The sequence below is a fragment of the Salmo salar genome, chromosome ssa10 (genome assembly GCF_905237065.1).
Source record: "Salmo salar chromosome ssa10, Ssal_v3.1, whole genome shotgun sequence".
Classification (NCBI taxonomy): Eukaryota; Metazoa; Chordata; class Actinopteri; order Salmoniformes; family Salmonidae; genus Salmo; species Salmo salar.
In genome coordinates, this window is record NC_059451.1 from 89,086,523 (window position 1) to 89,109,094 (window position 22,572).

Below are 22,572 nucleotides of genomic sequence, written 5' to 3' on the forward strand. Positions count from 1 at the left end.
TATTGTAGTTTCTGTCAGCTGAGAATTATAAAAATATGACCGCTTGTGTTAGTCAATCTTTCCTCAGTTAGCGCTAGGACAAATGTAGCCTACATTTTCCGGGTTTGGATGATTGTGTTATGCTGTAGCTACTTCTGTGAATGTCTTTACATTCAAAAATAACCTGGTCACAGTCTGGATATAATTTTGTAAGGACTGTGTTTGTGCAAAATGTTTCTGTGAAAAAAAAGTGTGGCCAGCTCAAATGCTGATTGTTGTGTCAATCGAAAAATGGACGTTCTAAATAAGCGTTCTAATCAAGTGTTCTAATCACACCGGTTTGATCGTACACAACAGGGACCACTATAGAACGATCACACCCGTTTGTTGGTACTTTCACGATCCAAATATCTCTAATGGTCGCCCCAGCCTGAGTTGTTGTGTCCAAGTGATGTCAGAATGCACACACTGTTACAAAATGTGATTGTTACGCATCAGGACAGTTAGCCTACAGATAATTAGAAGGTTATGTTTCAACCTGTACATTTTGAATTATTTTCTAACAACTTTTATTTTCTAACAACAGTTTGAATTGAGGTGTGTTCCGCCTCCTCATTAATTCTCATAGAAGTAGCCCATTTCACTGTTGCAGACAATTTATGTTTGAGGCATTACTGAGTCGGACAAACTTGTCTCTTCAAGGAGAGCCTAAGCACTTTCCCAGTGTTTCCGTAGATCAAGTATGCAGACATTTCCGTAGTCTTGCACAAACGGTTTCCCCCGATACATTTTCTGGCTGGCGCTCGCATTGCCTTCATTGTTGTTTTCCTAACAAATAATAACAATGATAATGTGTGCATTCCTATCAAAGTACGTGCCTTATTTTCTGTATATCATGTTGTCGTTTCTACTGTAGCATACAGCATGTATTTAGAAATGTATTCACGTTTTCATTTAGTATGGTATGTTACGTTTCATATGTTATGTACTAATATGTGGATGTCCATCATTCATTTTGTATGATATGTTACAAATTACAATTCGTAAGATAAGTTACGAGTTTGCAAAATGCATTATATGTTACGAATTCCAATTAGTTGTGGCTAATGCTAACATTAGCTAGGCTAGGGGTTAAGGTTAGGAGTTAGGTTAAAGTGTTAAGGTTAGCTAACTAAGTAGTTGCAAAGTACCTACTGTTACAGGTAGTAAGTAGTTGCAAAGGTGCTAAAGTTGTCTATGATGAGATTTGAACACGCAACCTTTGGGTTGCTAGACATTCGGTTTATACAACCCTCCTTTTGTTTTTGCCTTAAGTAACCTTCTGTCTTAAGTAACCATACCAAACTTAACATATCATACTGATATGAGTGTCCCGGTTTCACGTTTACTATGTTACAACTAGTCTATGAGACAAGGCTGGCGAACTCAAAGGACCATCTATGAGACTTCCAGCAGGTTCTAGAATTCACCATGGCATAACAGTAGCAATAACTATGAAAGTGCAGCGGTAGCGTGCGCATACAGGCTATACAAATAACCATCTCTAAATGACTTATGTGTAACTGTATTGTATCAGTACTATGTTATCTTGCAGCTAAGGTTTGTGTATTTTAGATTGTGCATGTTGTTTATATTGTCTAAGTGCCAGCATTGCCTTAATTGCATGAGTATTTGCACAGTAGGTGTTATTGTTATTGTTATGTACTATTGTACTATGTTTGGGTCAGTAACCAAGCTGACAAGGTAAAAATCTGTCGTTCTGCCCCTGTTCCCTGGTAGGCCATCATTGTAAATCATTTGTTCTGTACTGACTTGCCTAGTTAGATAAAAAAATAAATAAGTACTATTAGTAACTAAGCATCGTTTAGCAGCATAAAAACCCCAACAGTTGGCCCCACAACCCACTTTCTATGTGCACGTACAATCTTCCTAATAAACACTTGGTTACCAGCCAATACTTGTCTTCTTTAGTTGACTAATGTCGCGTTTAAAACAACTGGAAACTTGGAAAATTACGAGGTCAAATCATGACGTCAGTGTTTTTCAGGTTGGGGAGCCGAGTTCGCGAGTTGGAATCCAAATCGATTTTTCCCAATCGAAGCTCGTTTTTTTTTCTCCAGATTTCCCAGTTTTTTTTAACACACTGAAGTCGGATGTCAGAGAGTTCGCAGTTCCCAATGGGTTTGAACGCGGCAATAAACACCAGTTTAGGGCGCAGGGACTAGTGGTTAGAGCATTGGACTAGTAACCGGAAGGTTGCAAGATCGAATCCCTGAGCTGACAAGGTAAAAATCTGTCGTTCTGCCCCTGGACATGGTGGTTCCTAGTCCGCCATTGTAAATAAGATTTTTTTTTAACTGACTTGCCTAGTTAAATAAAGGTTGAATAATAAAGGTTGCTTTTGGGAACACTGATTGGCTGAAACCAAAGCGCTGTGATGGACAGCTGAGATGGTGCGATATCACCATAACAGGACTGGGAGGAACTAGGGGGACTGTGAGGGAAAGTTAGGTTGAGTGGAAGGGAGCAGATTGGGCTTTTTTACAACATAGTTTAGTCTAAATAAATATCCTTAGATGATCATCATTCGGTGCGTGTATTTATGGGACGCCGCGCCCGCTTGCCAAAACAAGCAACACCAGTTACACCACTCCTGTCTCACTAGCATTTTCAAATACAAACCAAGGTAGGTCTGTCTACATTGAAACAAAGGTCAAGGTAGGGCCCGACCCAAGCTTAATACCGCCTAAGTAAAAAATACATTTTAGTTGATTTGATCTCTATACAGGCTAATACCCAACCCGTTATAATAAGGTTCCATTTGTAAGGGTTTAATTACGCTATTAACGATTATTTAATCATATGTAAATAAACGGTTATATCGCGTCAAAATAGTGCAATAACTGGTCAGTGTTTGCCAAAAACTGAGCCAATATTTACCTAGTTATTAACAATGTATAAATGCACGTACAAATGCTTTTAAGATGAACCCTTATGTATCATCATGCCACCTTAATTTCAATAGCTGCACACTGAAACAATAATTATTTTCACACTTTTAGGTGTGATGAATTGGTGCTCTGTCCCAGGAACAGGAAAGGTTGGTTTTCATGCGTCTTGATCCACCTTTAAAACCCTGGCCAAATGTACATCCGGAACATTATTCAGTCATCATTCCTAACATATTAACCCTTACCAGAGATTTTCAACACACTTACCACTTCTCTGTGACAGTCCAAAGTATGGTGAAGTCTCTGATGTGAAATTGTAACTGTAATACCTTTGGTTGGTGAAACAGTGGAGGAGGTATCCTCTCACAACGTTGAATGTTTTGGTCTTCATACACACCATTCGTCATTTTTTTTACGTTTGACATTTTATTAATTTAGCAGACACTCTCATGAATGTAGTGATACTGCCTATATGTATATCTAAGCTCTGAGTGAACTCTCAAATCATCTATAAATGATTTACCAACATGTAAACTGTTACAAGTATACCTTATTTTAAAGTGGCAGACCTATGAACATTTATAACTGCTACAATGATACCCTATTTTAAAGTGACAATCATCTGACCATTAACAAATGAGTTACCAACATTTATAACTGCTGAAAAATATACCTTAAAAAAGTGGAAACCTGCCTATATATTAACGAGTGGCAAACATTTATAGCACACACTCTCCTCAAACATGTAATACATAGTAAGAACAAAATGTAATTTAATAGAAAGATACATTGAGGAAACAATTTTAATCGCAGTGACTCAAATCTGTAGCCTATCATTGGTATAGTGAGTAGCCTAGCTAATTTAAATAAACAGGGGGACTTTTTCTACCCTTTTTAACTTTAACGTTACAAGTCAGAATATAAAATGTCAAAAGATTAACGATTTAAAATGAAACAGAGGGTCTCATGGTCTCCTTCTGTGTCTCCATCTTTTTCTTTCTTGTTAAGCATTTTCCCATCCTGGTGTCTGAGACCTTGTGGGAATCTGTCGGAGAGAAAAGGAATTTATGACAATTTAGCATAGACACTCCAGCTACACAACTCTAGTATCATCATTATCATGATTTATACCATTTAGGCTGAGCTAGTTATGTTATCCACTGCTAGCTAATAATAATAATAACAATAATAATAGCTAGCTATCGTTATTAGTGTTCAACATTACTTGCGAACACTAATAGCTAACACAGATTAAAGTGGTTTGCTAGTTATCACAATTTTGCTTATACACTAGCTATTTAGCAAGCTAGATAGATAGTACGTGATTCTTAAAAATGGATCCACTAGTTTGCTGACAAAGGTTGGTAACTAGCTAATTTGTCAGCTACCTAATTTGTCAGCTACCCGAGTTTAAAGGTTAGATAACTAGCTAGCTAGCATACTAATCCAAAAACGCTAGCTAAACAAATTGCATAGAAATTCTGTCATGTTGATGTTGGCTATCTAGCTAGCAAAGCTAACTAGCCATCAAACTAGCTAACTATATCATGCTAAATATTAACTAGTGCTAAATCGTCTAGCATAATTTCTATATTCAAAAATACATTTGAGGTTTTACCTCATGCTAGCTAGCTAATGTTTCCTAGTAGCTAGTTTGGAAGGGGGCCTAGCAAACGTTAGCTAGCTAGCAACTTAGCTATCTGAGCAGAGTGCTAAATCCTCCAGCAGAACTTCCGTGTCCAAAAGTGAAACAAATTGTATCGAGAATTTACCCTCTCGCCTCTGTCAACATTTGTACCTTGTGAACAACGAAATGCTTCAGTCTGGTTTTAGACCCCATCATAGCACTGAGACTGCACTTGTGAAGGTGGTAAATTACCTTTTAATGACGTCAGAACGAGGCTCTGCATCTGTCCTCGTGCTCCTAGATCTTAGTGCCGCTTTTGATACCATCGATCACCACATTCTTTTGGAGAGATTGGAAACCCAAATTGGTCTACATGGACAAGTTCTGGCCTGGTTTAGATCTTATCTGTCGGAAAGATATCAGTTTGTCTCTGTGAATGGTTTGTCCTCTGACAAATCAATTGTAAATTTCGGTGTTGCTCAAGGTTCCGTTTTAGGACCACTATTGTTTTCACTATATATTTGACCTCTTGGGGATGTCATTCGAAAACATAATGTTAAATTTCACTGCTATGCGGACGACACACAGCTGTACATTTCAATGAAACATGGTGAAGCCCCAAAATTGCCCTCACTAGAAGCCTGTGTTTCAGACATAAAGAAGTGGATGGCTGCAAACTTTCTACTTTTAAACTCGGACAAAACAGAGATGCTTGTTCTAGGTCCCAAGAAACAAAGAGATCTTCTGTTGAATCTGACAATTAATCTGGATGGTTGTACAGTCGTCTCAAATAAAACTGTGAAGGACCTCGGCGTTACTCTGGACCCTGATCTCTCTTTTGAAGAACATATCAAGACTGTTTCAAGGACAGCTTTTTTCCATCTACGTAACATTGCAAAAATCAGAAACTTTCTGTCCAAAAATGACGCAGAAAAATTAATCCATGCTTTTGTTACTTCTAGGCTGGACTACTGCAATGCTCTACTTTCCGGCTACCCGGATAAAGCACTAAACAAACTTCAGCTAGTGCTAAATACGGCTGCTAGAATCCTGACTAGAACCAAAAAATGTGATCATATTACTCCAGTGCTAGCCTCCCTACAATGGCTTCCTGTTAAGGCAAGGGCTGATTTCAAGGTTTTACTGCTAACCTACAAAGCATTACATGGGCTTGCTCCTACCTATCTTTCCGATTTGGTCCTGCTGTACATACCTACACGTACGCTACGGTCACAAGACGCAGGCCTCCTAATTGTCCCTAGAATTTCTAAGCAAACGGCTGGAGGTATGGCTTTCTCCTATAGAGCTCCATTTTTATGGAATGGTCTGCCTACCAATGTGAGAGATGCAGACTCAGTCTCAACCTTTAAGTCTTTACTGAAGACTTATCTCTTCAGTAGGTCCTATGATTAAGTATAGTCTGGCCCAGGAGTGTGAAGGTGAACGGAAAGGCTGGAGCAACGAACCACCCTTGCTGTCTCTGCCTTGCCGGTTCCCCTCTTTCCACTGGGATTCTCTGCCTCTAACCCTTTTACAGGGGCTGAGTCACTGGCTTACTGGTGTTCTTCCATGCCGTCCATGGGAGGGGTGCGTCACTTGAGTGGGTTGAGTCACTGACGTGGTCTTCCTGTCTGGGTTGGCCCCCCCCCTTGGGTTGTGCCATGGCGGAGATCGTTGTGGGCTATACTCGGCCTTGTCTTAGGACGGTAAGTTGGTGGTTGGAGACATCTCTCTAGTGGTGTAGGGGCTGTGCTTTGGCAAAGTGGGTGGGGTTATATCCTGCCTGTTTGGCCCTGTCCGGGGGTATCATCGGATGGGGCCACAGTGTCTTCTGATCCCTCCTGTCTCAGCCTCCAGTATTTATGCTGCAGTAGTTTATGTGTTGGGGGCTAGGGTCAGTCTGTTACATCTGGAGTATTTATCTTGTCTTATCCGGTGTCCTGTGTGAATTTAAATATGCTCTCTCTAATTCTCTCTTTCTCTCTTTCTGTCTTTCTCTCGGAGGACCTGAGCCCTAGGACCATGCCTCAGGACTACCTGGTATGATGACTCCTTGCTGTCCCCAGTCCACCTGCTCCAGTTTCAACTGTTCTGCCTGCGGCTATGGAACCCTGACCTGTTCACCGGACGTGCTTGTTGCACCCTCGACAACTACTATGATTATTATTATTTGACCATGCTGGTCATTTATGAACATTTTAACATCTTGACCATGTTCTGTTATAATATCCACCCTGCACAGCCAGAAGAGGACTGGCCACCCCTCATAGCCTGGTTCCTCTCTAGGTTTCTTCCTAGGTTTTTGGCCTTTCTAGGGAGTTTTTCCTAGGGAGTTTTTCCTAGCCACCGTGCTTCTTTCACATGCATTGCTTGCTGTTTGGGGTTTTAGGCTGGGTTTCTGTACAGCACTTTGAGATATCAGCTGATGTACGAAGGGCTATATAAATAAATTTGATTTGATTTGATTTGATTTTGATTTAATTTCGCTCAGTCTCTTCTGTCTGGCGCTTGCACACTTTTTATAGCAATGTCCATCCTGATTCTTCACAACACACTGTCACATGATGTCAGTGTCTAACACAACATTCTGGGCATGTTCCAGGTCGTCTGTATTTCAAGCGCGTTTCACAGATGGGCAGATTTCACAAAATCGTGGAAATTTCTCAGAACCCAGCGAACCACACTAATAATATGGATTGAGTTCTTCAGACGAGTCCTTCATTCCTGGAATAAATCAGTGTACAAATGTTTCATCACTGTTTCAAACGTAAGACACATCATGGGAGTTTACCATTGGTCTGAAAACCAACCATTTCTGTGACAGAGCAACAATGCATCACACCCAAAAGTGAGAAAATAACAATTGTTTAACTGTGCAGCCATTGAAAATAAGGTTGCATGATGATACATAAGGGTTCAATATTATGCTCATTTGTAAGTGCATTTATAATGGTTAATTGCTGGAGGTAAATAGTGGCTCACTATTTGGCAAGCACTGACTGGCTATCACACTATATTGACCAATTTGTTATAACCCATTCATTAATGGTTTATAATGCATTTACAAATGATTAAATAACAGTTTGTTCTGAAACTATTCAAATGGAATACTGCCTGGGGTCTTGAATAATTTAGATTTAATCAGGACAACTGTGATCATCTTTTTTTATTTGATTAATGCCTCATTCCATCTCATGCATATGAGCAGTGTTATAGCCTGCACAAACAAGTAGTCGGCCTATCCTTGACCCTATGGATTTGCCAAGGTGGAACAAGAGCTTGCAGACACAAATATTAGGAGCAACTTCACTTTCCAATAGATCTATGGCAATGCAATGCAGAAAGAAACTCCAATGAGGGCATTTTATCTCCTTGAATGGACCAACGCCACTTGAAAGCATCGTGTTACTGTCTATCTTTCAGGGTTCTACATAGCCCAAGATGTACTCTTAAGGAGCCTAATGTTACTATACCCTTATTCCTTAAGGTACAAGGATATTATGTTATTTTCAGACGCGCTGTAACATGGAGATCTGGCCATGTGGGAACACTAACCGTAACCTCATAAAGGTGTGTATCAATTTAACATCTATTTTTATTTGTATGTTTCTTGCTGATAAAAGACAAGGTCCCTATGCTTCCAAAACCGTACCGCAAGTGATGCGTGTTATTGTTTAGACCGAGCGTCTGGCCTCTTAACAAAACTCCCCTGTACATAAGATGCCTTCGTTCAGTGACTCTTATGTGTAATGTAAGGGAACTGAGAGTCATGATCACAGGCTAGGGTCGACAAATCTCTGTCCTCTGACAGCTTTTGAGCTACAGATTTGTAACAGGCTAATGCGATTCTTCATTACCCGTTACAGGATAGGTACTTTTGGTGTAGCAGAGACCAACATTAACTTGCCGATATTATCTTTGTTCTCGATTCGGCCAGACATCTAAAATGTCCGTCTCCAGTTGCAAGTGGTTCTATTGAATTTAGAAAATGCTCTGTTATTAAAATAATGACATGTTTTTCTCCATTAAGTAATCCATCAATGTGTACACTGCCATCTTGGCTATTTAAACCCCCTAGAGTATATTCATGAACTGGTGTGTCAATCTAAGTAACATAATAAAAAAATCCCAATCAAAATACATCAGTTTAAGCTAGAGACATATTTTTTGCCATGGGCTGCGTCTCAATCCACAGCATCAGCCTATGGCAGCCTTTTGCATCTGCGGTGGAAGGTGGCCAAGCTACAGCAGTGTTTGTCAGACCATGAGACATCCCGAAAATTGGTCTTCTCAAAGAAAATGTCTGTACTGTCCAAACGGTATGGCCTACAAACCACTCTGTGGAAAAATGAACATGATGAACATGATGGTGGTCTCCTTTTTGCTCTACGACCCCCACAAGCCCCAGTGGTCTGAAGTTGGTACCGTCGATGTGCCAACTTCTGTTTGTAGCGTCCAAACCGTTTGGGCTACACTGTGGAATGGGGAGATTCTCCGTTTTGCTCTAGGACCGCCACAAGGACTCCTCTTGAGGTAACCGTAAAACAATTGTCGAAGTATGGAGATAGTTTTGTTCCAACCCCAAAAAGGGGTTATATATGTGTAAAAAAAAAAAAAAAGATTTCTTATTTTTCCTAGATATAAGACAGACACTTCAAAACCTTATTCCTTATGATAGGTTTTTTTACTGTCTTTTTTGCAGTTTGTGAATGTGTTATTCAATGTGTTTCTATGGGCTATAGTAGTAAAGGCCAAATTCAATATTTTATTATATATATTTTGTATTTACAAAAAATATACCTAAAGGGGTCCTAAAATTCAAAATCAAACAGCTAAATGATCCATTGTATGACCATCTTAAAACAATTTTAGATGTTTGGCCGAATCGAGAACGAAGATGTTGGCCGAAATTTCTCTGTGCCACGCAAAAAGTACCTATCCTGTAACGGGTAATGGAAAATTGCATTAGCCCGTTACAAATCTGTAGCCAACAGCTTGCATGTGCTTTGAGGACATGTTTTTGGTGTTCAGTATTATGGGCCAGCTGTGCATGGTGCTGGAATTAGTCCAGTGTGCATGTGTAAAGTAACCTTGCAGGGTTTTGGACTATTTGAGAAGGAGGGCGACATGCCACCTGCCACAGGGGCTTGCCCTCTCTGGGTCCCCACTCCTCCCTTTTAACTGGTTGCCAAGTTGGGGCTTCTTTCATGTGTGCCTGAGCTCTTTAAGACATTAGCAAATATTGAACAAGGCTTGGTCCAGACTCCCAACGCGTCTGTTGTCACAGAGTCACCTCTGTTCTGCATAGAAAATCAGTGTGTGAACATTGCTAGGCCTGTTGTATTAGCATCCATGTGTGGACAGAAAGCTATTGTTGATTCTCAGCAAACATAAATGCTCACTTTTGATGAGCTTAGGCTAAACCACGTCGCACTGTAAATAACTAGAGATTAATGAAAGAAACGTAGCCTGGCTATGTTCTCTACAGACAAGTGATGCAGTGATTGGATGTAAGAGCTGGAGATCAGTAATGAGTTAACACAGCCTACATTCTTTACTGTGCCTCAGACTCTATGACTCAGACTCCATGATCTGGGATTGTTTGACTAATAAAATAAATATGCACGTTGTTTCTTGTAATACTTATGAACAACAGCAAACTTGAAAATATGACTATTCATGATAAAACAAACACAATGTAAACAAACAAACAAACCAACAATCTGAACAAGCAAGGCTTTCCCGTCTGGCAGCAGCTAGTTAGTATTGTTTGGGAGCATTATCCCAGTTACCTACTCTGTTCCTTTGTTATGAAGCAATTCCATAACTTGAGGATTTCTTTGACTTTTCTAAATAATATGCTAAGTACAGTAAAGGTATACATTGTGCTATAATCCACCACTTCAACCTGCTATTGGTGGACAGAAAATATCACCATGTAATGAAACTCACCTGGTGGGACTGGTGTGGCCTGTTTGGCCCTGCTGTTGCTCTCCACCCATTCATCAAACCTGTCTAGAAGCAAGAGGATGTATTTATAAGTTCATTTGAAAGGGACTTCCTCATTTTCACCATACTATTGTCTGAGGGCAGTCTACTGACTAGCTCTCTGGAAGTTTCCTGAGACAACATACTTGGAACATATTTCTATTTCCTCTTTGTAAGGTTGTGGAGCAGCGTTGCAACTGTCTAAGCAAGTATGTGGCTGTTTCATCATATTTTATTATCCAAATTCCGAGGCTGTTATATTATGATAGTTTGTTAACCAATCTCTATAGAATAGGCTTACAATGATTTTAGTTTTCTATGTCTGATGTGGGCCTCTCATAGATTGTGGTGATATAGCCTAGGCCCAGGTAAAGAACATTTGTTTTCGAGAGAGTGAGAGGGGGAGAGGAGAGGGATGAGGTCAGATTATAAATGGCCTATTTGGATGTCTCTTATTGACATTGGATTTCTTCATCTTAAAGGTCCAATGCAGCTGTTTTTATCTCAATATCAAATTTATGGGTAACAATTTAAATACCTTACTGTGATTGTTTTCATTGAAAATTGTGAAAAAGAAACAAATAGTTTCTTAGCAAAGAGCAATTTCTCAAGCAAGAAGAAACCACTCTTACACTTAAATTATCATAATTTTCAACATTTCACAGTATTATTCCGTACGTTTGTTTATGTGTAATTCTGTGTTGTTGTTGTTTTTGTCGCACTGCTTTGCTTTATCTTGGCCAGGTCGCAGTTGTAAATGAGAACTTGTTCTCAACTGGCCTACCTGGTTAAATAAGGGTGAAATAAATATATATTTTTTTAAATTCCAACATCATAGTGTGGAAATGTATATAAAATACAGGAAAATCATGTTTTTGACTGCAATGGGCCTAGTATTATCTAGTCCTAGTATTATCTAAACAAACTCATCATATAAGCTGTGTTATCTTTCTCTCTACCGTAAGAAGATGCTACGCTTAATATTGTGGATGTATCTTTTTGGCTCTGTGGCTTTTTTTACCCCGTGTCATCAGTAGGAGTGAGTAGTGAACGGATACAAGTAAACTGCAGTTCCTACAGTAAATTGAATAACAATGTGATTTGTGTACCAAAAGCTTGGCAAGTATCATTATATCATTTCAGTATCACTCAGGGCATTGTGCCAGTATAGATTCAGAGTTAGCGCCCAAAAGCGTCCCTGAATGCCACTCCTATAATGAGTACCAAAACAATTGTGCAATCATGTTTGTCAGGCCTGAAGCTTTTTTTGTAAGAGTTCAGTAGACAGTACTACTTAAACAATAATGCTGATACTACTTCATCTTGTTGTTGCAGTCTCTGTGTGAAAAGGTGTGTCCTGCTGCCTGCACCACTCAGCATGGACACAAAGAAGAAGACTGTGTGGGAGAACCTGCGTGAGAAGACCAAGACCCAGTTCAACAACATAAAGAAGAAGAAGACCCCGGGGAAACTGGAGAAGAAGAAACCCAAGCCCCTGCAATACAGGCGCAGTATATCAGTGCCGGACCTGAGGTTTGTTCAGGCTGAACCCTCTCCCATAGACAGTGCCTTCTGCACAGCCTCAGACGCCATCTGCTTTGACAGCTCCTCAGGCTCTGGTGATAACGCCTCTGTTAACTCAGTCCCTCTATCCACTGACAGACTGACTGCAACTGATGCAGGCCCCTCAGGTAGAAAGACTGTGTATGATTTGACTTTCATAGATAACATGAATATATCTGGATCTAGAAGGATTGCACCTGTGGAGACACAAACTCTCTATGAAGAATCTGAAGAGGAGGACATGGCAACCTTTATGGGCGGAATCCACACGCCATTAGACAAACGGAACACACCTGCAGAGAGATCTGCTTCTTCTGCTTCTTCTTCTTCAGCAGACAGAGTAAAAACAGCAGTGGACAGAGGGAAGCCACCAACCCCGAGATCAAATGCTCCACATATTCCTGTGCCCACACCAAGATTGACTTCTTCAGTAGAGAGAATGAATGTTTCTACAGAAAGATTGTTATTCTCTAAAGGCAGAGTGGTCACTTTTAGTGACAGAGTGAGTGCATCTGCTGAAAGATCTGCTTCTTCTGTCTCAGACCAAACAAACCTGGTTACAGAGAGACTGGCTGCTTCCAGGGAGCGAGGGAAACAACCAGCAGAAGTTAGATTGTCTGTTCCTACAAATCCACTTGACAGACTGAACATCCCTCCAGATAGATGGTCTCTGCCAGTGGACAGGGCAGACAGAATGGGCACCCCGGACAGGATGGGCACCCCTGTGGACAGTGGGGACGGTTCTGTGTGTGGAACCCCGTTCGAGGAACAAGCCTACTCGTTCTGGCCCACTGACTCCGAGGACCTGGATATGAGGGAGCCCTCCCTCTCGACAAACATCAGAGACATCTTCTGCAGGGAGCCCCAGGAAGACATTGAGGTCAGATACCACACTAACCTTGTACTTTACAATACCCTCCACAGATATTGTTACAGACCTACTGCATACAGTGTAAAGTCTAAATGCGGACTGACAGATTTCACACACGTTTTCATAGAAAATACATGTTTCTATGTGACAGTAATACAGGAGGATAGTTTAGTGACCAAGACACAGTACAGTGTGTTAAAGCAGTGCATTTTCACTGTGGTCTTATTAGCATTTGCAAGCTCTGTTTTCATATTCAAATACTGTGGTCTGGGTTTTCACACCCTTGAGCTGTTATGCTGACTCTATGCCTAGAAGTTTTCTATGATCAGTCTCCAGATCAGCTACAATAGATATACTTTAAAGTCATGGATTGTGCTTAAAGCTAGAAACCCTAATTGTTACATCCATTTTTGGACTAAATTAATGATATATACCCATTGATTTTTGAAGAATATAACTTAGAAATTCCTTATGAGCTTAGTTCAACTATCATACCTCATCAGAACCCAAAATATGAAGTTGTTTTACTCTAAATGTTTGTAAACAATGTAAATGTGATAGAAATGGGCATTTGAAATGTTTTGATTATCTGAGTACTTGCAGGATTTGTTTTAGAGTACTCGAATGAAAACATATATATAATAATTAGAACACAAGGCCCGCACTGGATTTCTGAAAGAAATATTGCCATTTAAGATGAATTTATTGAAACCACAATATCAAATCTTTGGACACAATCTTCAAAAAGGAAGCAACATCAGCAGTGGTGCTTGCTTGTAGAAGCCTTATGTTAGGAATCAAAAGGACTATGTAAAGGTAAGTTAAGTAATTAAATATCAACTGAAATCAAATTGCCCCATATATACTGAACAAAAATATAAACGCAACATGCAACAACGTCAAAGATTTTACTGAGTTACAGTTAATAATAAGGAAATCAGTCAATTGAAATACATTCATTAGGCCCTAATATATGGATTTCACATGACTGGGAATACAGATAGGAATCTGTTGGTCACATATGGGCGTGGATAAGAAAACTAGTCAGTATCTGGTCATCATTTGCCTCATGCAGCGCGACATATCTCCTTCGCATTGAGTTGATTAGACTGTTGATTGTGGCCTGTGGAATGTTGTCCCACTCCTCTTCAATGGCTGTGCGAAGTTGCTGGATATTGGCGGGAACTGGAACACGCTGTCGTACACGTCGATCCAGAGCATCCCAAACATGCTCAATGGGTGACATGTCTAATGAGTATCCAGGCCATGGAAGAACTGGGACATTTTCAGCTTCCAGGAATTGTCTACAGATCCTTGCGAAATGGGGCTGTGCATTATCATGCTGAAACATGAGGTGATGGCGTCGGATAAATGGCACGACAATGGGCCTCAGGATCTCGTCATGGTATCTCTGTGCATTCAAATTTCCATCGATAAAATGCAATTGTGTTTGTTGTCTGTAGCTTATGTCTGCCCATACCATAACCACACCACCAAGAGGCTCTCTGTTTACAACGTTGACATCAGTAAACCTCTCGCCCACACAACGCCATACACATGGTCTGCAGTTTTGAGGCCATTTGGATATGTCACTATAAAACTACGTTGGAGGCGGCTTATGGTAGAGAAATTAACATTAAATTATCTGGCAACAGCTCTGGTGGACATTCCTACAGTCAGCGTGCCAATTGCACGCTCCCTCAAAACGTGAGACATCTGTGGCATTGTGTTGAGTGACAAAACTTCACATTTTAGAGTGGCTTTTTATTGTTCAGTCAATAAAACACAAGTGCCAGTTGAGAATCATTAATCAAAACCGTAATGAGCTGTGTTACCTGCTTGGCTCTGGCGGGGTCACAGCAGTGCTTTGCAGTGGCAAAAGATGTAATGCGAGATTGTTGCTGCTTGTCACCCTCTGAGAATGTTTCTTTGTGCGTGATAAGCATATGATTTCTCATGGATAGGGCCATGTGTTTTGGTTAATTATGTCAAACAATCTGGATTTGAACCTTTATTTTTAGCCATTTCCAGAAATGAGAATTCAACCCAAAATGATGATGGCGCTGGACCATCTGACATGAAAAGGAAATCGGACAGTTTGATGAAAAGCTTTAAATAAAGACAAAAATCCAGGTCATGCAACATGATTAACCAAAACACAGGGCCCTACTCATGGAGCTAGTTGTGCTGTGATAGGAGAGCTTGAGCTGGTCCAACGCTCTTAACCGCTAGGCTACCTGTCACCCTGTTTTCAATTTTGACCGGAGTTATGAAATAAATCAGACAAACAGTTTTACAGTATTATATATTTTTTTATCTCTGGTTAAAGATCGAGTTTTGACTTCTGTTTGAGTACTCGATTAAACACTGTATACAGTAGCGTAAAAACATGGTTAAAACTATTATTTTGATATCATGGACGGTCAGTCCTTGTATCCATTGAGAGTGGTTACAAAACAGAGGCGGGTAGCCGCTTTGTTATTGTTTAAAATAAGATTTTAACTTTAAGACAATGTTTCAGTGGTTCTTTGTCAGAAATCCTATTGCAGATAGCAATCCCTATACTCATATAATGTATATGCTGAGCAGAAGAAACATTATTTTAGTAGCTCTTATGCCGACCTGAAGTCACTTCCATTGTATTAAATGTAGATCTGTCTTATTACAAGGCCAGACATTGTTGAGGCTACAAACCTGCCTTACTGGTTGCCGGTACAATTGTAGTACCTGAGGTTAAAAAGTGGTAAATAACGTGACTGAACATGATAACATCTACATTTGTTCCATACTTTGTAGATGTCTTTTTGATAAGCTTACATTTTTTTCTCCTTTAGTTACCCAATGAGCATAATGACTTCTATGCCCAGCCCTTGCAGGGTCAAGCAGGCAACAATGTGAGTACTGGACTTGGACCCCCTGACCTTGTCAATGATAATGGACAACACTAAGACTTTAGACTATAAAGCATCATATTAATGTGATTCCTTTCCTTGACAGGCTATTGCAGCAAGGGGCCCACCTGGTCCTATCCAGAAGTACCTCCTCACCGTCAACCTGAAGGAGGGCAGGAACCTGGTCATCAGAGACCGCAATGGTAAGTGGACGAAAAGAACCTGGTACTTCTGGAGGTCTACATATGTAAAGTCTGAGGCATGCTGGGTATATTGATAGATACATACTTTCAACTTGAGAAGGTGTGCCTTATGCCGTGAGTAGGATGATGACAAAGCAATTCATCATATTTACTTTGTTGATCTTGATTTTGAACATGTCATCAAGAAAGTATTTTTAGTTGAAGCACATACATTACAAAGGGCCCCTAACTGTGTGGAATGTATTTTTGACAGTGATTCCAGTCAGACCAGACTCTGACGCCAAAACACACCCAGGAGACTTCCCTTAAGGAAGCACACCTTGCCCAACTCCATCTGAGCAGTTACACTACAGAGAAGGTTACATGGGGTTGGTATATTTTAGATTTATGTTTCTATCACTTTGAAAAAGATGGACAACTCTTATAGTGCAGAAGTGTGTTTTGCCAGCCAGGCTCCACCACAGTATTCTCAGTGGTGTGTTCAATAGATGCGATGCACTCTGGCTGTTTCTTTGTTAACAACATGTGTGGAGAAACAAACGATGTGGTATGGTTTTCATAACCAATACAAATTTAGACCCAACATTTTTTTGTCAGTTGGAGAGTTCATGCAATGTTAAATAACATTTTCCCGCCACAAATGACAAGCTGCCACCTGCTGGAGGTTTGCTAAAATACATCCTAGGAAGTTTGGACCTTTCTGCAGTAATTCATAGTGTTCTGAACACATTGAAGAAAATCCCTAATCTTAAATCACAATGGTTGTAAATGTTTATGTTAACTTATGTCATACTTATTATTTTGGTCTGTATAGGACAGTAGATGTTGGCATGTCATATACTGAGTATACTTAAGCAATAAGGCGCAAGGGGGTGTGATATATGGCCAATATACCACGGCTAAGGGCTGTTCTTAGGCACTACGCATCGCGACCCTTAGCCGTGGTATATTGGCCAAATACCACAAACTCCCGAGGTGCCTTATTGCTATTATAAAGTGGTTACCAATGTACTTAGAGCAGTAAAAATACATGTTTTGTCATACCCGTGGTATATGGTCTGATTACATTTTCAACTAGGCAAGTCAGTTAAGTACAAATTCTTATTTTCAATGACAGCCTAGGAACAGTGAGTTAACTTCCTTGTTCAGGGGCAGAATAACAGATTTTTACCTTGTCAGCTCAGGGATTTGATCTTGCATCCTTTCAGTTACTAGTCCAACACTCTAACCACTAGGCTACCTGCCGGATATACCATAGCTATCAGCCAGTCAGCATTCAGGGCTCGAATCACCCAGTTTATAAAAAACATTAGGAACATCTGCTCTTTCCATGACATAGACTGACCAGGTGAATCCAGGTGAAAGCTATGATCCCTTATTGATGTCACTTGTTAAATCCACTTCAATCAGTGTAGTCAACTTATTTAATTTAATGTATTTTATTTATTTCACCTTTATTTAACCAGATAGGCAAGTTGAGAACAAGTTCTCATTTACAAATGCGACCTGGCCAAGATAGAGCAAAGCAGTTTGACACATACAACAACAGAGTTACACATGGAGTAAAACAAACATACAGTCAATAATACAGTAGAAAAATAAGTCTATATACAATGTGAGCAAATGAGGTGAGATAAGGGAGGTAAAGGCAAAAAAGGCCATGGTGTCAAAGTGAATACAATATAGCAAGTAAAACACTGGAATGGTAGATTTGTAGTGGAAGAAAGTGCAAAGTAGAAATATAAATAATGGGGTGCAAAGGAGCAAAATAAATAAATACAGTAGGGGAAGAGGTAGTTGTTAGGGCTAAATTATAGATGGGCTATGTACAGGTGCAGTGATCTGTGAGCTGCTCTGACAACTTGAAACAACTGTGGAAAGCATTGGAGTCAACATGGGCCAGCATCCCTGTGGAACGCTTTTGACACCTTGTAGAGTCCAAACCCCAACGAACTGAGGCTGTTCTGAGGGCAAAAGGGGGTGCAACTCAATATTAGGACGGTGTTCCTAATGTTTTGTACACCCAGTGCATGGCATTCCATTATATACAGCAGATAAGATACCCAAGGCTTGTGGAATACAACTGACTGTTTGGGGCTTGTATCCCCAAAATGATTGATTGTTATATTTAATATTTACTGAATATGATGTAGTCTCCCCTTCAAAATACAACTAAAATATTTCTCATATGCATACCTCAATTGTTCATTTCCTCAGTCATCTGCCCATTGTCATTGTGGGCTTGTAGGGATGCAATGCAATTAGTTTGGGGAAGCAGCGACCTCAACTGTCCATAAACTGAATTGCTGTTTGAAAGAAACAACATGGAGTCTCCCCTGCTATTGAAAACCAAACATCTCTGGAACATTTTGTTTATTTTATTTTATGAACATATCGGTTGGAGGCTTTTGGCTGAAATTCAATCAAACATGTTTTTTGGTCTGCAAACTTAAGTTCCACCTCTTTGCCTGACTGACCGCTGCTGCCATATGTAGGCTATATGATTTTCCCTATGTAACCCTCAGCTAAGGTTTCTTATGTAACTGCCGCCGTGGCTTCACTAACCTTGTCGTCTCGGGCCACAGCTCCCTGCTAGTTGAGACCTTACTTTTCCTGACAGGATGGCACCATGATGATGATGCAATCCCCACACGCCCCCTGCCTCTCCACTGTTTGCCCTACAATCAACACGGTGCCTGAGACCCACCAACACCATCCACTGTCATTACATATTCTGAAAGGACCCTCGCCACCAACCCCCACTTCTCTTTTTTTGTTCTCCCCTTTTTTCGCGGTTAATTTCAATGGTCACCGTTCTGTCACGCCAGAGCTTTTCTCCTCACTGGCTGCCACATTCTCCTCCTGTCAAGTTGCCTGGAGGTTTTCCTGTCAGACTGGCAGGGCGGAGCTGCTGTGGGTCCTGCCTGCCTTTGGGAGATGTTCATTTGGAGTGGGGAGCTGACAGGCCTGACAGCCCATCCCCACAGGGCCTTTGTCATGTGATTCTAGCCTCCCTGCAGGTTCTCTCAAGCACCCTTTCATTTCTCCATACAAATTAAGGCATGGGACTGGCTTTCATTTTTCAGGCAATCTTCATACCATGGCTGAGACAAAGACGTCCTGTCCCCCCACCCCACCACCAGGCCCACTTTCTTAACAGGCTTTTGAGATTAACACTGGTTGCTCCTGGTTTCAGGACTTTATTTGCTCGTTGCTTCATGCTGGCGAGAGTTTCTTCTCTTTCACAATTAAACAGATACATCCCTCTGTTTTCATAAATACATGTGCGGTGTACGTCATCCCTGCATATCTCAGTCTCTCACAAACTTCTTTGATATATCTAGCTGGGAGGGAAGGTGTGTGTGTTCTCATTTGTGCGGATCTGACTTGTTTCCTGTGTCATATATATTACATTTTTTATATATTTTTTTTATACAATTGTTGTATAAATGACACCCCTTTGCAAGTACGAATTTGTCTCATATCATGATTGATTGTGTTGATAATCTGATAATGCTTTTATCTGCTATTTTCTGAACCTTCCATTTTGTTTTTGAATCTCTAGGTACAAGTGATCCTTATGTCAAGTTCAAACTGGAAGGGAAGACGATTTACAAAAGCAAAATTGTGTATAAGAACCTGAATCCAAAATGGAGCGAGTCCTTCTCTTTCCCCCTGCAGGATCGAGAGCAGGTTGTTGACGTGAGGGTGAGTGTCACGTTGATCTGTTGTTTTTACTTAGGTTGTCTAAGTATCACCTACACATGAACGACAATGTACTTATATTGTCATAAAAGTGACAGATTGACACTCTAATCATGTCATAGCTTTGGCCTGCAAAGGATACAAAACTGGCATGCAATAACAGTTCATTGTGCCAAACCTGATTGACATACACTAACTGTTTTTATATTGAGCATGATGTTTGTAATTGTTGCAGGTTTATGATAAGGACCTAACCACTGATGACTTCATGGGTTCCAGCACGATTGTCATCAAAAACCTTGAATTAGACAAGTGAGTAATACACATGCTCTGCTAATCACTCAGTGTATTATCTAGTAAACTGCAGTACGTCTCTGTCTCTCTCTGTCCAGGACCGGTGAGATGGTGTTAAGTCTGGAGGACCCCAACAGTCTGGAGGATGACATGGGGGTCATCGTCATGGACACATGCCTCACTTTTAGAGACGCTACTATCAAAAAACGTGTAAGCCTCATTTGATTGGAGTCTAATGTTACATCTCTAATTTTCAACATCAATATTTTCAATCACTATATTTTGACATTTTCCTGATTTTTTTTCTTCTTGTTTACAGAAATGGCACCAGAAAAAGAGGGTAGGATTTAGAATTGTCTATTTTCTACTGCTCTCCTTTCTACTTGCATCATTTTGTTGTGTACATCTCATTCTAAAATCTGTTCAATGTCAGTATATGCCAATGTCTATTTCTAGAATAGACATACAGTACTAGACTTACTAACAGTATAACCATTACTTTAGTCAGAGAAATCCAAATACGGCTGAGATTGTGCCTGATATCCAGCAGCAGGGGGCAGTAGATCACTGTATTATATATGACGATCATAACAAAGAGCGAAGTATAGTCCCAGGATTTTTGTTTTTGTGCATGCATTTTCAACCTTAAATAATGTATTTCGTACACATGGTTTCATAATGACAAGTTGCATTTTCTATTTGGAATTGTGTAGAGTCAAGTGTCAGACTAAACCATGCATTACAAATTATCTAAACATGATAACATCATATTTACGTTGACTAAGCACAGTTTGGAGTAGAGCCTTTTTTGGGTTTAATATACAGCTCCTCATTTGAAGCATTGTGATTAAGGCTGAAATTGGATGCATTTAGTGTTGTTGTGTTTTGGACTGGTGCTCTTCTCATTATGGTGCTTGTGGGTTTATTCTCACACCTATCCAGTCACTTCATCTGCCGCTGTTTCATCTCTCTCTGAATCTGAGTTTGGTGTTAAACCGGTAAGAAATAAAGCACAATTCACATTGTCACTGTATGCTCTGCAGATGGATAAATGGGCAGATAGAAAGACAATGTGAAAATGCTCATCAAATCGTGGTGCAAATTTACCCTGTCATTTAGCAGACGCAGATGGCGGTACCAAGACATTTCGGTGACCGTATGACAATGTTAATGTGATGTTTGAATCCATATTTTTAACAAAGATGATATTTCTCTAAATTGCTGTTCCATTTGACACCTATCTGGTGGCCGGGACTGAGCACTAAGCTCCTAGTCATTCTTCATCTCCCACTGCTACTCCCGACTCCTGTTCACTCTCAACACTACCACAGAGACAACTACCACAGAGACAGCGAATGGCAACTGCCCCAGTAAAACTGTTTCTGTGCTTTGCTTGATAGTGTTTCTGTCTGGAGGAGGCCATGTGGGAGGGAGGGGGGGGGGGCTGGCTCTGATGTTTGAGGCACATTGCCAGTGTGGGATGCCGAAGATTCGCGAGGTTGATAATTCCCAGGCATAGCGGGCAATAACCCAGATGTTAGGATGTAATATCACAGCTGTGGATGGACAGAGCCGAGGTACCAGCCAAATGGACCTAGGTTTGAGCTCATCCTGCTCGTCCCCATGCTGTCCCACCATATGGAAGCAATCGCATACCCCTTTTAGGACCAGGAATAGACTCTCTTTAGGGGCCACTTACAGTTAAGTGGAATTGTTTTATTGGCCGCTGAGATAGAACTGTGTCCAAGATAAACACTTGGGATGACTTGGCCAGGCCCTGCTTTATGTCGCTCCTCCACTCCTCTGTATTCCTCCTCTGTAGAGAGCAGAGCAGGGGTATTTATAGGGCCGAGCAGCGCTGTGGCGTGGTATTCCATGTTAATGCAGGTCCCTGAGACCGACGTACAGGCTCTGATCCCCAGCGGCCTGGGCCCTGGGCTGCAGTGTGGGCGGTGACCCTGGAGAGAAGGGGAGAGGAGATGGGAGGGACGGGGTGGCAGGGGAGCCGTTTGAAGCTGTGCCGGCCAAGGCAGCAGAGGGAGACAGAGTATCAAAGAGGCCAGAGCAGATTATAGCCCTGCTCTTTAATTAGTCAGCCCACACAACCTCTCTCTCTCTCTCTCTCTCTCTCTCTCTGCTGTTTGTTTTGAAAGAGACGGCCTATCACTGCACAGGCTCAAGGGAACTTTAACACAGAGACACATATCAAGGCCTGTTTCTCCTCCTCTGTTTCCCGCTGTGCCACGGCAGGACTGTTGGATCATTTGGGAGGGGCTGTCCTTGATGTCTCAGTGTTTTGACATCCTGGACATTTAACACCCTAATAGTTGATTTTAGAAATTTGATTGGACAGTTGAGATAAGAGATATCACTGAAGACAGTCAACATTTCGGTTTGGGATTTAGTGAAGAATAGACCAATGTGTACAATGCTGTATATATCATTCCCAGACTGTATGTACATCCATGCATAATTTGCTGATGAGAGGGTTGTGTGGTTG

The 22,572-nt window shown here is 40.8% G+C and overlaps 1 protein-coding gene across 2 annotated transcripts in view; it reads left to right on the top strand.

Moving 5' to 3' along the window:
• Positions 1 to 10,578: 10,578 nt before the first annotated feature.
• LOC106560804 (multiple C2 and transmembrane domain-containing protein 2) overlaps positions 10,579 to 22,572 on the top strand; it is a 41,988-nt gene continuing 29,994 nt past the window's right edge. For both annotated transcript variants that reach the window (XM_014124109.2, XM_045688212.1), the window contains exons 1-8: positions 10,579 to 10,754; positions 11,881 to 12,988; positions 15,814 to 15,873; positions 15,977 to 16,073; positions 19,639 to 19,781; positions 20,014 to 20,090; positions 20,171 to 20,282; positions 20,392 to 20,412. In XM_014124109.2, the coding sequence (XP_013979584.1) occupies positions 11,924 to 12,988; positions 15,814 to 15,873; positions 15,977 to 16,073; positions 19,639 to 19,781; positions 20,014 to 20,090; positions 20,171 to 20,282; positions 20,392 to 20,412 (1,575 nt within the window). In that variant the 5' untranslated portion in view covers positions 10,579 to 10,754; positions 11,881 to 11,923. The remainder of the gene's footprint in view (positions 10,755 to 11,880; positions 12,989 to 15,813; positions 15,874 to 15,976; positions 16,074 to 19,638; positions 19,782 to 20,013; positions 20,091 to 20,170; positions 20,283 to 20,391; positions 20,413 to 22,572) is intronic.